This window comes from Cyanistes caeruleus, chromosome 5 (assembly GCF_971803275.1).
Source record: "Cyanistes caeruleus chromosome 5, bCyaCae1.hap1.1, whole genome shotgun sequence".
NCBI classification, from domain to species: Eukaryota; Metazoa; Chordata; class Aves; order Passeriformes; family Paridae; genus Cyanistes; species Cyanistes caeruleus.
The window spans coordinates 27,929,483-27,942,887 of NC_141705.1; the positions used below are offsets into that span (position 1 = coordinate 27,929,483).

General features: G+C 36.3%; 1 protein-coding gene across 4 annotated transcripts in view; it reads left to right on the forward strand.

The window, feature by feature from the left end:
• TRMT9B (tRNA methyltransferase 9B (putative)) overlaps positions 1-11,182 on the forward strand; it is a 113,298-nt gene extending 102,116 nt beyond the window's left edge. For all 4 annotated transcript variants that reach the window (XM_086890118.1, XM_086890117.1, XM_086890116.1 and 1 more), the window contains 3 exons: positions 3,080-3,234; positions 6,262-6,435; positions 9,262-11,182. In XM_086890118.1, the coding sequence (XP_086746244.1) occupies positions 3,081-3,234; positions 6,262-6,435; positions 9,262-10,295 (1,362 nt within the window). In that variant the 5' untranslated portion in view covers position 3,080 and the 3' untranslated portion in view covers positions 10,296-11,182. The remainder of the gene's footprint in view (positions 1-3,079; positions 3,235-6,261; positions 6,436-9,261) is intronic.
• Positions 11,183-13,405: the final 2,223 nt, after the last annotated feature.

Sequence of the window (13,405 nt, forward strand, 5' to 3'; positions counted from 1 at the left end):
GAAGAATTGAGCATGGGAAAAGTGTCCATAATTACCACCTTCTGCTTCTCTTTGCTAGCCTTACAGCTTCTGGGTAGCTTAAATGAGAACTGGAGCAGATGCTGAAGCAGTGGGGTTTCTGGGCAGATTTTCATTACCTACTTTACAAAACAGACTTTCCAATTATCCAGGAAGCTAAATCCAGAAGTTGGATGAAATTAATATTTTCTACAATTCATGTCCAACAGAGCCACTGACTGTTATTTTCAAGGCAAAGAAGTTGTAATGGTTGTTTTTGTTTAGAAAGAGAAATAGGAGCATTGAGTTTGGCTTGTAAAGTTACATGGGTCTAAGCTTCTGTGGTTTTTTGGTGACAGTATACTTGTGTGGAAGTGGTACAGCTGCAGGTCTGGGCAGACTGCACACATTCCTTCTGTTTTGTAAACATTGAAATGAAGAGGTTAATTGCTGGGACATTACCTGCCATGCTGCAGAGTAAAAGCTGATAGTATTTTGGATCTTGACTGGAAAGTCAATTGGCAAGTTTGATTTCATCATGTGCCTTAATTATTTGCCAAATATAAACAATCAACAGGAATGGAAATTGTTAAAAAATGGTGCATGAGGTAATTTTTTTAGTATACTACCATTATTCTATTATAACAAAATTATTTTCTTGAAAATATTTATTAAGAAGATCTAAAAATAATAACCCCTAATGCTGTGTCATAATATACATGTAAGTCTCCAGCATGTCCCGTGTAGCTGAAGACCCAGTACCATTTCCAGTGAATGGGAAAGTTACAGGAAGAACTTAATGATCTTGGATTCAATAGGAAACTAAGACAGGTCTCAGTCTGCGTTGGAATTCAATGTAGACGTTTCAGGAAAACAGAGAAAAAAATACAGCATTTGGAATTCAGTATGAATGGTTGAAAACATTCTGCCTTTTCAGGGTTTTTTTAAGAACTGCAAAGATTGAACAATGAGCATCAAGTGGAAAGATAAAAGAGAGCACTTGGATACACTGAACCACATAGTAACTAAACATGAAATATAAATTAGAGCAAGGAACTTGTCAGGAAACAAAATAAAAGAAATGACTGTTAGTCTTTGGAATTACTACTTATAAATAGAAGACTCTTAGGCAGTTGAACAACCAAACAGAATATGTTTTGAGGCAGAGAAAAAAGACAGCTGGAGACACGAAACACCAAGTTTATATATTTAAGGGTCAAATAAAAACTAAGGATTTGGCTTTTGACTTTAAGGAATATTTATTGAAATCACTGCAACTAACCCATGCTATGTGACATCATAGAATCCAACTTTAAATGGATTATGAGAAAAGTTTTGATTGAGTAACTTCTGGCACATGTAACATAATTTCAAGTCTATGTTGTTTCTCTTTGTTTGCTTTTCTTTCAGTTTGTTACAGCTTTTCAGTCTTCAATGAAACTGAAAATGTGCCTATTAGCAATGTACTATATTGTTTCTGAATTTAATTTTTATGTATATGTGTGTGTTCACCTAACAAAAGGTGAGCTACAGCAACATAAAATGAAATTGTGGATTGTAGAAAAAAGATAAAGTAAGGATTGTGAAAATATTGAACGTAAATGTTTTGAAGAGAGATATTCATAGATACTACAGTCAGACTAGACTGAAAACTGTGAACAGTTTGTCCCCACCTCTTACACAGTACCAGTGAAATGGATCAAGCCTTACATACTATTCTGTAAACATTCACACACACTTGAAGTACGTTGATTTTTTTCAGTCACTGGGATTAACTCCTATTTTTTAAATTCAAATTATTGTATTTGTAGGACAGGTGATGGATAGATGTGTCTGTAGAACAGCTGTGGTGTCAGCTCACAGTATTTGTTAGACATACATTTTAAAAAACATAATTAAAATGTTTTTTCTCATAGATACCATAATTTCTCATATTCTCATCTTTTTTCTCATAGTCGTGTATTTCAATACTAAAAGTGACAGGATGAAACTTTTATTATGGTTCCTAAATATGAAAATCAAGAAAAGTAAATTAAAGTCTTTGCTTCTGACCTTTTCAAATGCAGTCAAAGGAGTCCCATTTATAATTTTATCTTGATAATACATTGCTTAGTCTATTGGATGTTTGGAAACAGGCTTTACTCTCTGTTGAGTTCTTGGACAATTGAATAAGTTTTGTTTTAATAATGGGAAGAAATGTTTCCCAGATATACAGTTTAAATTAGTTTGAAGAATACCTTAGCACTTTGAAATGTAATCTCATCAGCCTTTATCAGATACTCAAACCTGACTTGGTTGGTCCTTGGCTGTGAGGACACGTTAAGGAAGGTGTAAGATTCTGTATGAAGGGATTCAGTGTCTGCATCCACTTTGTGTTCTACATGAGCTTGGGGGTAATACTTAAAGTTTAAGAAGATACCACTTCTCAAATCACTAAACTAAAATACTGTGCTAAGTCATGAAGGTACTGGAGTAGAAGTAGGGAAATTGAGGTTTTGTTGCTGAAAAATTTTAGCGAACTAATTACTTTTAGAGTGCTGTTAAACCAAAAATCACTTATGGGTGATACAGGGGCTTAGGTTTCAGGGACCAAGCTGTATTTCAAGTAATATATTAGTAGTTTGTCTATTCACATTAGCAACAACAGGAAGGGTGTTTTGCAACTGTTCACAGAAATCCTGTTCACATCTGGTTGGACTGATGATCATAAAGGTCTTTCCAAGCTAAATGATTCTATGATTCTATAACTGTTCTGCACTTTCACTGAGTATGGGCTCTCTTTTGCACAAGATCAGCTTTTACTATATTGGTGAACTTGGGAATGTGCCTATTATTGCATAGGCATGTGCAGTTATATAATGCTTCACAGGGGAGGTATTACATTCACATTTTTTCTTGACTTTCATGAAATTAAAATCAGATCCTTTGAGTGAAGACTATTTTATAAATAGTCTGTTAGATGGCTGTAATAATTTAATGAATATAAATGCAGAAAGTCCTGAATTGTGCATATGTATAAAATGTAAAGTGTATGCTGCAACAGTTTGTGTTTTGTTATACATAATCTTCATTATGTTTTCAGGATGGAACATGAGGCTACCCAGCTAGAAAAGCAGCACGTGCACAGTGTGTATGAAAATACAGCTGCCTACTTTAGTGATCTGCAGACCAAAGCATGGCCTCGTGTTCGGAACTTTCTGCTGGAACAAAAGCCTGGCAGTCTCGTTGTTGATATAGGTAAGCAATTCTTTGAAGTGGTGTGAAAGATTGTTTATAAGCTTTGTTAGTTTAGCTGTTAACCATATTTAGCCTTCAGATCAACTCTTTTTTAACTTGTTTAAATCTGTTTTAAAATTGGTTTTAAGCCCCCATGCTAGATGCCATATACCACTTCTTTTAATTCTTTGGCAGTGTCTCATGTAGACAGTAAATAATTTTTTCCTTCTTTTTTTGTTGAGCTAAGTCTTAATCTATCCATTTCCTCACTGGCTTAATGGTCTGTCATTCCCTTGGAACCCTTTTGAAAAAATTATGTTAATAGCCCAATTATTTAATATTTCAGTTTCTGTAGATCACTTAGTTTATGTAATACCAGTCTGCAATTTATTGGTTTTCATTTCTCCTGAAACTACTCCTAGCAAGGCTTTTTATTAAGAGGAATCTTCTGATGTGATTGCTATTAAAAATATTTTTTTAAAAAAAAATCATCTCCCTGTGATCCTAAATATGGACACCAAAATCTCATTTTCCTGCTATGGCCTTGTCTTCCATACATGTAGCATTTATACCTGGATTTTCTGTTGCTCCTGCAGATTTTCTGGGGTTTTCCAGGTGCTGGCGTGCTTCCTTTGCTTGCGATATGTCTTCAGTCCTATACAGCACATCATTACAAACAAATGCTTGTTTCCACCACTGTGTTTTCCATGCTGTTTAAACTAATAAAATACTTCTACAAAGGAAGGTTTAACAAATGTGCACAATAAATTATGCATCCACTTTATCCTATAAGAGAAAAACATTATTTTAATATGCTGTAGGCTGTAATCAGAAGATAATATGTAGCTCTCCTGCTGCTGTTGAGCACTACACCAAAAATACTTGATAGACGTTATTTTGAACATGTAGCTATCTTTATAGCTTTTTGCTATAAAAAATTGTCATTGCAGCCAGATACAGATGAAGGTGTCTGCACCAATGGCACTAATAATCTCAGGAAATATCCTGTGGCATACACTCATTCAACTGAGAGTTGGATTGGTTCGTCTCAGCCAAAATTGTTGCCACTTCAATAGAAGTCATTTGCATCTTATCTGAAGTTCTTTGAGGCTTTATCAGCAGTGATTGCTGAAAGCTTAAGGTCACCCTGTTGCATTCTCATCTGGAGAGAAGATCAGTCCTTACAGTTGCCAGTAAGAATAGTCCCATTAAGGCACACAAGGTATCTTCTTTCATGAGGTTTAATAAGATCTACAGGAATCTAACTATTGTGTTTACTTTTGGCAGATATCTGGAGTTGCACTAAAATGGCAGTAGTGCTTAGTGGCACTAAAATTTTCAAAATGAGATCTTTAATTGGTAATTTTCTTTTCAGTTTAACACTACCTTTTATTAAAGGTAATAATATTTTATTATTATAAAATATCATTATGTCTATTTGCCTTACTTATTTTTCATTGATCAAAACACATGAAAATAGCTTGGCCATTGTTAGCTACATGAAGGAATTCACCTTCCTGATGACTCATTTAAAAGCGAATCTCTGGCAATTGTAGATTTTTAGAATACTAGGATTTTTGACCCTATTTAGCTTCATCCCAGAGAGGACTCTATACTTCCAAAACTTCACAGCAGTTAAAAAGCACTTCACCAAAATTCATATATTAAGCAACTGAATCTTCCAAATTAATGATGGTTGAATAAATGTGTTCCTCTGCAAACACAATAATGAGTAATAATTTATACAAATTTTTAAAATTTGTAGTTTTCTAACATGCAGAGCTTCATGTATTATTGCATATATTCCTTGAACTGCATTAGTAATATTAATACTTTCCATTTCTCTCAAGTGTTGCTTCAAAGAATAGTGCTTGCTTTTAGCTGAGAAATACTCTCTTTTTCAATACTGAAGTGTTGTTCTATTCTGCAATAGTTCCTGTGCTGTCTCTCTAGATAATGGTGCACATTAACATCACTGAGAGCAGCAGCACTGCAAGTAGCAGTGATGTTTCTAAAGATAACTCCAGGCCTTTAAATTGAATTACCAATACTGAGATGATTCTCTTTGCTAAGCTGCTACCCCGTTGCTTGGCTGTCAACTTTCAGAAATTATTCCTCACTAGTGACCCAGAGCTGCAGTGAACAGCTCCCAGTATAATTTTGAAAAGGGATTGTTATGCATAAGGCATTGAGGGATCCTCTGAAAAATTTCAATTTAGTACAGCACAGTCCTTGAGAAGACAGACTTTTAGGTGGAAGACGTTCTGGAACAGTTCATTACATTTACATGGGTTATAATGCATTGGCACAAAGACAAAAAGAGGATGTGCCTACAATATGGAACTCACTTTTATGATTTATGGTTATTTTCAAGTCTGTATCTAAAGTAAAAAATTTCCACTCTGACTTGTGTCAGTGGCATTTATGGTTTAGGAGTTCCTTGGAGAGTAGTGAGATGTACTGGAGAAGTACTGCATGGGGTTAAGCAAACAAAAGAGATCTGTTGCAGATCACTGAAAAGACATAACACACTTATGGCTTCAGGAAGTCCCCTGAACAGAAAGTAGTTGGAAGCTGGAACAGTACTGAGGAAAGGGGCCTTAATGCTTATCCTTTTCTTACCCTCTCCTGGGCACCCATTTATGCTCTTTGTTGGTAATGAGATACCAGGCTTTATAACGACTCGGGTGTGAAGCAGCATGGTTGGGATTTTGTTCTCCAAGATGTACAATAGTGGCTACAGAGGACCATTCTTTCCTCCATCAACCTGCACTTATCCTTGCTCCCCACAGGAATACAGATAACCTGCTATTATACAGGGCTGTGTAATGAGTATTTTTGTTGGTGATGTTGGTGCTGTTACAATACTAATAGTGTGAACATACAATTTCAACAGTCCAAATCCAGTCCTGCAGCAGTTAGGCTACTCAGCACAAACCCTCCAGGAAAATATGGGATTAGGAAAGCCCTCATATTATTTTCATTGCTTTGGGAGGGAGAGCAAATGTCTAGAATACATGACTTCTGACCTAGTATCCTTTTCTTTAGGTTGTGGAACTGGAAAGTATCTCAGTGTCAACAGTCAAGTGTATAATCTAGGCTGCGATTACTGTGAAGGACTGGTAGAAATTGCAAGGAAGAAAGGTGATGAAGTTCTGGTGTGTGACAACCTTAACCTTCCCTTTAGGGATCAGTGCTTTAATGCAGTCATTTCAATTGGAGGTAAGACAACATACCTGCATTCTGGCCCCAGCAAATGAGAATTTCTGTATTCTTTTATTTCTATGTGGCTTCATTTCAGTTGTTTTGAAACAGTTTCTTAGAATCACAGGAGATATAACTGAAATGAATGTAGTCAACATGAAAAAACAAAACTCCCATTACTCAAGAGGCACTGTTGACCAAGGAAATATGCATATCATTTGTTTGTTTATATGTGGTAGAGAAAAGATTTCATTCCAGCCTGCATTTTAAACAAGTGAAAACTAATCTAAACATGGCTGCTCAAAGTTTAAACAGATTAGATGCTCAAGACAAACTCTGGGTTTCTCCATAGGATCTGTTTTGATCAGCAAATGCATTGAAATGAAAACTTTATAGCAGAACTTGGAAGTCATGTTAACTATTATGTGTTATGAATTCATATTTCTCTTGGTCATAAAAACTCAGAGTCATACAAGTGCTTGTTGCCTAAAATGACCAAGCATCTTGGCATCTTAACTCTTCTGACCTCTCTTTTTGAAAATACTGCTCGTATTTTGAGAAGTATAATTTGCAAAGTGTAGATAAATAATAGTTAGAGTACCCAGTTACAGTCTGCGTTTTTAGCTCTAATTTTGATTGAGCTTCTTTCAGGGTTTTTTAATTCATCAGCAAAAGTAAAAAGCATGAAAATTGTTATTGATAGCAATCAACAAACTGCTTGAAATGTGATAGAAATTTATTTTAAAATATATCTTTCACATAAACAGGTGGAAGGAAAGGGTGACTAATACACAATACAATTATATTACTTTGCTTTCATAGTATAGCTAGTTAACCAGTGAGCCTACCCACATTTCAGGTCTTGTAGCATAATTTCAGTGCTTATCAAATCAGCTGACTGAAGGATAGCATACGTATCTAGTGTTTCTATCAATTATAAGCCTTGCAAGTTTAAAAGTTTACATGCTATTTCAGTACATTTAACAATAATGGATTTTAATCCTTCTTGAATAGAGACATGGTATGCCTTTGTCCATCTAATTCTAAATAAAGTGGTTTTCATCCTGTTACAGAGAAAAACAAGTCTTTATGTACTTAGTCAAATATTCCTCTTGGGTTTACTGGTATAATCATGTCTAAAAGACTGATTTTTCTGCAGAACCACCTGAGTGATTCTAATCAGAAGGAATATTTAACCCAGTAAAGAGTTTGCACAGATTCTGTTGGTTGATTGTAATTACTTTCTGGTAAATTAAGCTTGTATGTGTATGTCATCTCTGTCAGTTTTGATAAAATTTTGCAGGAGAGTCTGTGGTGGTGTATGGCCTAACTCCAGTATAAGAAAATATCAGTTCCCTTCTCCCTATCCTGTGCAAAAAAAATAGATGTTTAAATTATTTTTTTTCAAAGTTTGAAAAAAGATTCTTTGGAGTCAGGAGTACCTGGAAACAAGCACTGAGTACATAGATTGGAAACTCTTCTCAGAGTTGTCTATTTTGTATTCTCAGCAGCTTGTGAGAGCCCCGTTGATATTAACTGCCAAGAATGCTTTTCTTGGCTTGTGATAATAAAGCTACATTTTTTCCCCCTTGGTAATTTAATCATTGTTTTGAATAAAGACAGGGCTAGTTGGATGCATTTTCATAACTGCAGTGTTGAACTAACTCTGTTTCTACAACTAGAATTGGCTACTGTCAAGCAGCACATATAATCAAATTTTTCTGAATTTACTGAGAAATGTCTTCAGCTAAGAACATACTCTATTATCTGCTGTTCTGTGGGTAGATTGAATGTTTTTCATGTAGAAGTGGTTGGCTCCAAGTCCACTTGAAACAAATTATAGAATCAGTCCTCTTTATATCCTCTTTGTGTCACTGAATCAAACCTAGTACTGATGACATATAGAACATGACCAGTGTGTCCAAGCTTAGTACAAGTTAATGCCACTGAGAGTTTAGAGAGAAAATAGGTCTCTTCGCTATTCTCTGACTGTTAAAATTGGCTCATTCATACTTCCAGTTAATAGGAAGATAGAAATAATACAGAAATCTTGAAATGTAGTGTAATTTCACATTGGAGTAAAATTCAAAAATGTGGAAATTGTCCTAGAAAGCAAATCCAAATATAATGATCAAAAATTTTATTCTAAATTTGGCTTTATTTTTTACTAGCATAACATAATGTAAAAAAAAATAAATAAAATGCTGAGACGTGCAATGTAGACATTCTTTTTTACAAAAATTAAATTTAATTCAACAAAATGAAAGCAATGGTCAATATTTTTCTAAATTTTCTCACTAGATCTTTTGCAACTGTGCTGATATAAAAGTTCAAAGTAATATTTTTACTGATATTTCCTTTTTGCTGTATCTGTTACATGGTGAAAAGATTTTCTGTTTTCAGTAAGATAAGTCTGAAAATTGTGCCAAAAGCTAAAGTCAGCCTGATACTACCTGAACCACCTGAAGGCCAGCCATTTAAGTGAAAGCTTGCCATGTTATAATGTGTTATGGGTTATGCAGAGAAACAGAAACCTCCAGCTTATGTACCTGACTTTTCTTGAATTCCTGTTTTGGAGTGAGACTAATTTCCTTCCAGATTTTTCTATTTTTATCCATTGAACATGATCATGTATTTATATAATATTTATGTTGAACATAATCATAAAAGAGAGCGTTCTGAGATAAACTTCCGTTGTGGTACCTATAAATCCAGCACTGTTGCTGACTTGTGATAATTTGGAATGAGGCAATTGAAATGATTGAACATTTAAAACAGGTTGAAGATGGAAATGCTTTGTCCTTTCTAATATTCAATACATAATGCCTTTCCTTTTTTTCACAGTAATACATCATTTCTCAACTAAACAAAGAAGAATCAAAGCAATAAAGGAAATGGCAAGGATACTGACACCTGGAGGCCAAATAATGATTTATGTTTGGGCTATGGAACAAAAGAATCGTCGCTTTGAGAAACAAGATGTATTTGTTCCATGGAACAAGGCCTTGTGCTCACGCCGTTTTTCAGAATCAAATCAATCTGGAGATAAGGGTGAGTTTGTCCATACAGCAAAAGGCCAAGACATACACCCTGCACAGCTTGTCATCTCTGAGTGCAGCTACCAAAACAATCTGCAGCCAGAAACTGATTCAAAGCATTCCCGCAGTATGGACCATTGCTTACCCAGAGCCTGCTGCATGAAAATTTCTGAGGAGGAAAACAGGTTTTACAGTGCTCTAGGAAGATCTTTCCGCTCATGGTTTTTCTCCAGATCCCTTGATGAAGCAGCCCTGAGAAAGCAAAGTGACAAAATGAAGCATCTGAAACATGAAGGCGTGTGGGCAAACAGTACCGTACCCATTCAACATTCACGACACTGCAGCTTGGATTTAGGTCACCATGGGTCTCTGTTAAATGAACCAAGTTTAGATGATGATGATGATGTGTTTGTGGAAAGCCTGTCTCTCAAAAAACCACAGTGGTCGCCAGCCACAGATGCACCGAAGGATTTAAATGGAGGACACCAAAGTGTAGTTCACAGCAAGGGGGACAAAGCTTCATTCATAAATGGCCCAGTGGAAGACAGGGACTGCCTTTGTGGCTGTAACAAAGATGGTGCTGGTAAGTCTGATACCAGCAAGTTTTTCAAAAGAACTTCAACAACTGACTCCACTGACTCAGCTTTGGATTCAGCAGTGTCTGTTGGGGACCAAACCGATGCCATGTTGGATACAAAGGCCTTCATGCGTTATTACCATGTTTTTCGGGAAGGGGAGCTGTGTTCTCTGGTAGAAGAGAATGTGCCTGAGCTTCAGATACTTTCTTCCTGCTACGACCATGGAAACTGGTGCATTATTGCAGAGAGAAGAGGAACATAGCTATAAAGAGAGCAAAGCAGAATCCAGTGACTGAGGATTTTAAGCTCTTCCTTGTGTTACTGTGATTGTGCAGTGTGACATGGAATTGGAATCTTGTAGTTGTGTGCCATTCATTTCTGAGTTATTAACTCTCAACTATTTCACTAGCTAATGCAAGGTCTGTATATAGGAATGCAAGTGGTAGATAATATTTTTGTTTTGCTAAACTTTTATGAAGTTAAAACTGTAGAGTTTTATATTGCTGTTAGCAAAAAATTGTGTTTTAAAATATACTTTTCTATTGAGAAACAAACCTTTTTATAAACCAAGGATCAGGGCATCTTTTATGAGAAATATCCTCTCAGTAGAAAGTCTAGTCTTTGTTCTTCAGATGCCAGAAGTTTGTCACATTGCTCCCTATTCTTGAAGTGCTATAAATGAGACATGGACACTATGTCTAAAATTGTACTTGGCTGTACACTGGTAGAGTGCATGCTGTAGAACTGGGAGCAAGCATGGTCCCAGTGCTCCTCAGTTGGGAGTAGAGTTATTAATGGGCAAAAAACTGTGCACCAAACAAGCTCTGCGTGTTCTGTCATTTGATGTTTTTATTTGGGAGCAAATGGCAGCACAGATTTTGGACAGTATTTTTTACCTTTGTTTTAAAAATAATTTAATTTGTCTTGCAGGTGCAGGTGAAGTTTTATGTGTTAGCTCTCACAAATATCTTATCTTAATTTCCTTTGCTGTAGTTTTCCATTGGTTACATGTATATAATAGTCAGAGGGATTTGTGGGAGTGTGAGTATTATGTAAAGTTCTAAAATATCAAATCCTTGAAATACATATATCTTTTTGATAAGCCTGGGAAGCTAAGATTAAATTAATAAAAATCTAGTGCATATCTGGTCAGCTGTCATATTTACTTTTCTTATTCACAGACATGAGAATATACATTAATGGTGTGTTAAATAATGTAGACAGGATGAGGATAAGCCCAGTTTGCACATAAAATACAAATTCCTGTCTTGTGAAGTTTAAATGAATCTTTTGGGACCTAAGTGATAACAGAATGTTTACACAACTTTCCTATTCCCACCAAGACATACCATCACTATCCATCTGTAGAAGGTTGTAGCAGTTTATAGTGCTGGGGATAAAAAGCACCTGGCTTCAGAAGATCAGTAGTGGAACTGCCAACAGAAGCAGGGCTAGAAGAGGCTAATTGCCTCATTAGCACAGAGTTACTCCATTCCTAGGCTTAATTCATAGTCAGTGGTTGTAGTGCAGGGCACATCTTCAGCTGTTGTGATTTTCTGACCTTTAATGGAGCTGCACAGATTTCCCACCCCACCCAAAATAGAACCCCTAAACCTCTTTTGTTACAGCAGTTTTAAAGAGCTATATAATTAAGATGTCTGCCCTATTATTGAGCAAGTAGCTTTGAATACAAGGCAATAGGAGTGAAATGCCAAGCTTTTCCAGTCTATGCTGCCTGAGTAGGTGGATTTGGGATTGTTCAGTAGAAAACTTGATGGTGCTGAGTATTTTTTGGTGTAGCTTCCTAGTTGTTAATTGCCACATGGTAATGTATTATAGATATGTTTACTGGAATAATGTCCTCAATCAAGCAATCATTTTTGTCTTCCTCATAGATTGGAATCCTTATACTTTATCCATCCTGGGTCTGTACCACTTGCACTCCCCACAGGCCTTTGAAAAATAGAAGTGTGGCCAAAGAACCATACATTCTGAAATACCATTCCACTCTAATCTAAACGTTACTTTCAGTGCAGCCTGGGGCTAGGGCTTTCAGTTGCTGTGTATGAGCCATACTTCAGAAAATGGGCAATATTCCCTGCCTCACTGGGTCCAGCTGCTCCTGGCTGAGGGGGCTGCACCTGCTGCATCCTCAGGCTCCAGATTTAGACATTTAGGGCCAAAGTACCCATATTGCTGAGCCAGCATGGATTGTGCTGAGCTCCACACCTCATTTGCAATGGGGTTGTGTCAGACAGTGGAGGCCTGCCTTTTATTTTGGGAATTTCTGGATGAGCTTGAAAATTTTAGAGAAGTCAATTGCTTCCAGATAAAGTATGCCAGTGGATATTCATCACTCTTGGAATTTGGGCTGTGTTTTAGAAAGAGGTAGATTATTATTGTCCTATATCCAATTCTGAAACTTCATCCCTAAATGCCAGCATGTAGGAACTTTATTTCACACATATGAAAATATTTATTAAGTATTATTAATCTTAACTGACAGCTGGGTTTAGTTATTTGGGAGAAAGAACATCACAATTTTGTTACATGAACTTCTACAGTCTGACTGTGGCGTGTTCAGTGTTCAGTTAAGTGGACTGATGGAATTTGGGTAAACTGAGAAGGGAAATATGTCCATTTTCTTTAGAATATAGACTTAATATCCTTGCAAGAGGCTGAATCTATGTCAGGCTCCAGTTAAAACTTCTTGCTCTATATGTTTGAATTACAGTTGTCCCCTCAAAGCTGCTGAAGTACTTTGAACCACTTTTGTGTTTGTAGACTTTCCATGCTTTATTTGGTTTGAGGTTCTTGCCTGGGGTTACTTTTCACAAATACTTAATTCTGTATTGAATTTTCTCATGTTTTGAGTTGATGCTGAGTTTGTATTGGATTCTTATAAATTCTTGGGAGAAGGAGAGGGGAGGTCTGCTAAGCAGCTTTTTGGGTTTTCTGTTCCCCAAATATTCAATTGTCCTCTGAGGATGTAACATCACCGTGTAACATAATTTTTATGGAATCGGGTCAGTCAGCTGAGATTATGACTGTGAAGTCTGTACAGCAAACCTTTATTCTTGAGGGCAGTCTCCCATCTATTAGCGGAAGCTGCCTGGATCTGTAACAGCTTTATCATCTCATAAACCAGATTACCTCACTCAGAGCATGGTGAAGGTCTCTCTTGAGAGGTTTCTCTTTTGAGGAGGCCCACCTTAAGCAAAAGGTAATTTCCAGCAGAATCAATGTGATCCCAGATTTAACAGCTTACAAAGTTAATGAGCTCAGAGAAGTGGATGTACCATTAAAAAGTATAGTAAATGAATGAATAAGTAAATAAAACCCAGCTGGCCTTGAATACTTAAGCTTTTGGCA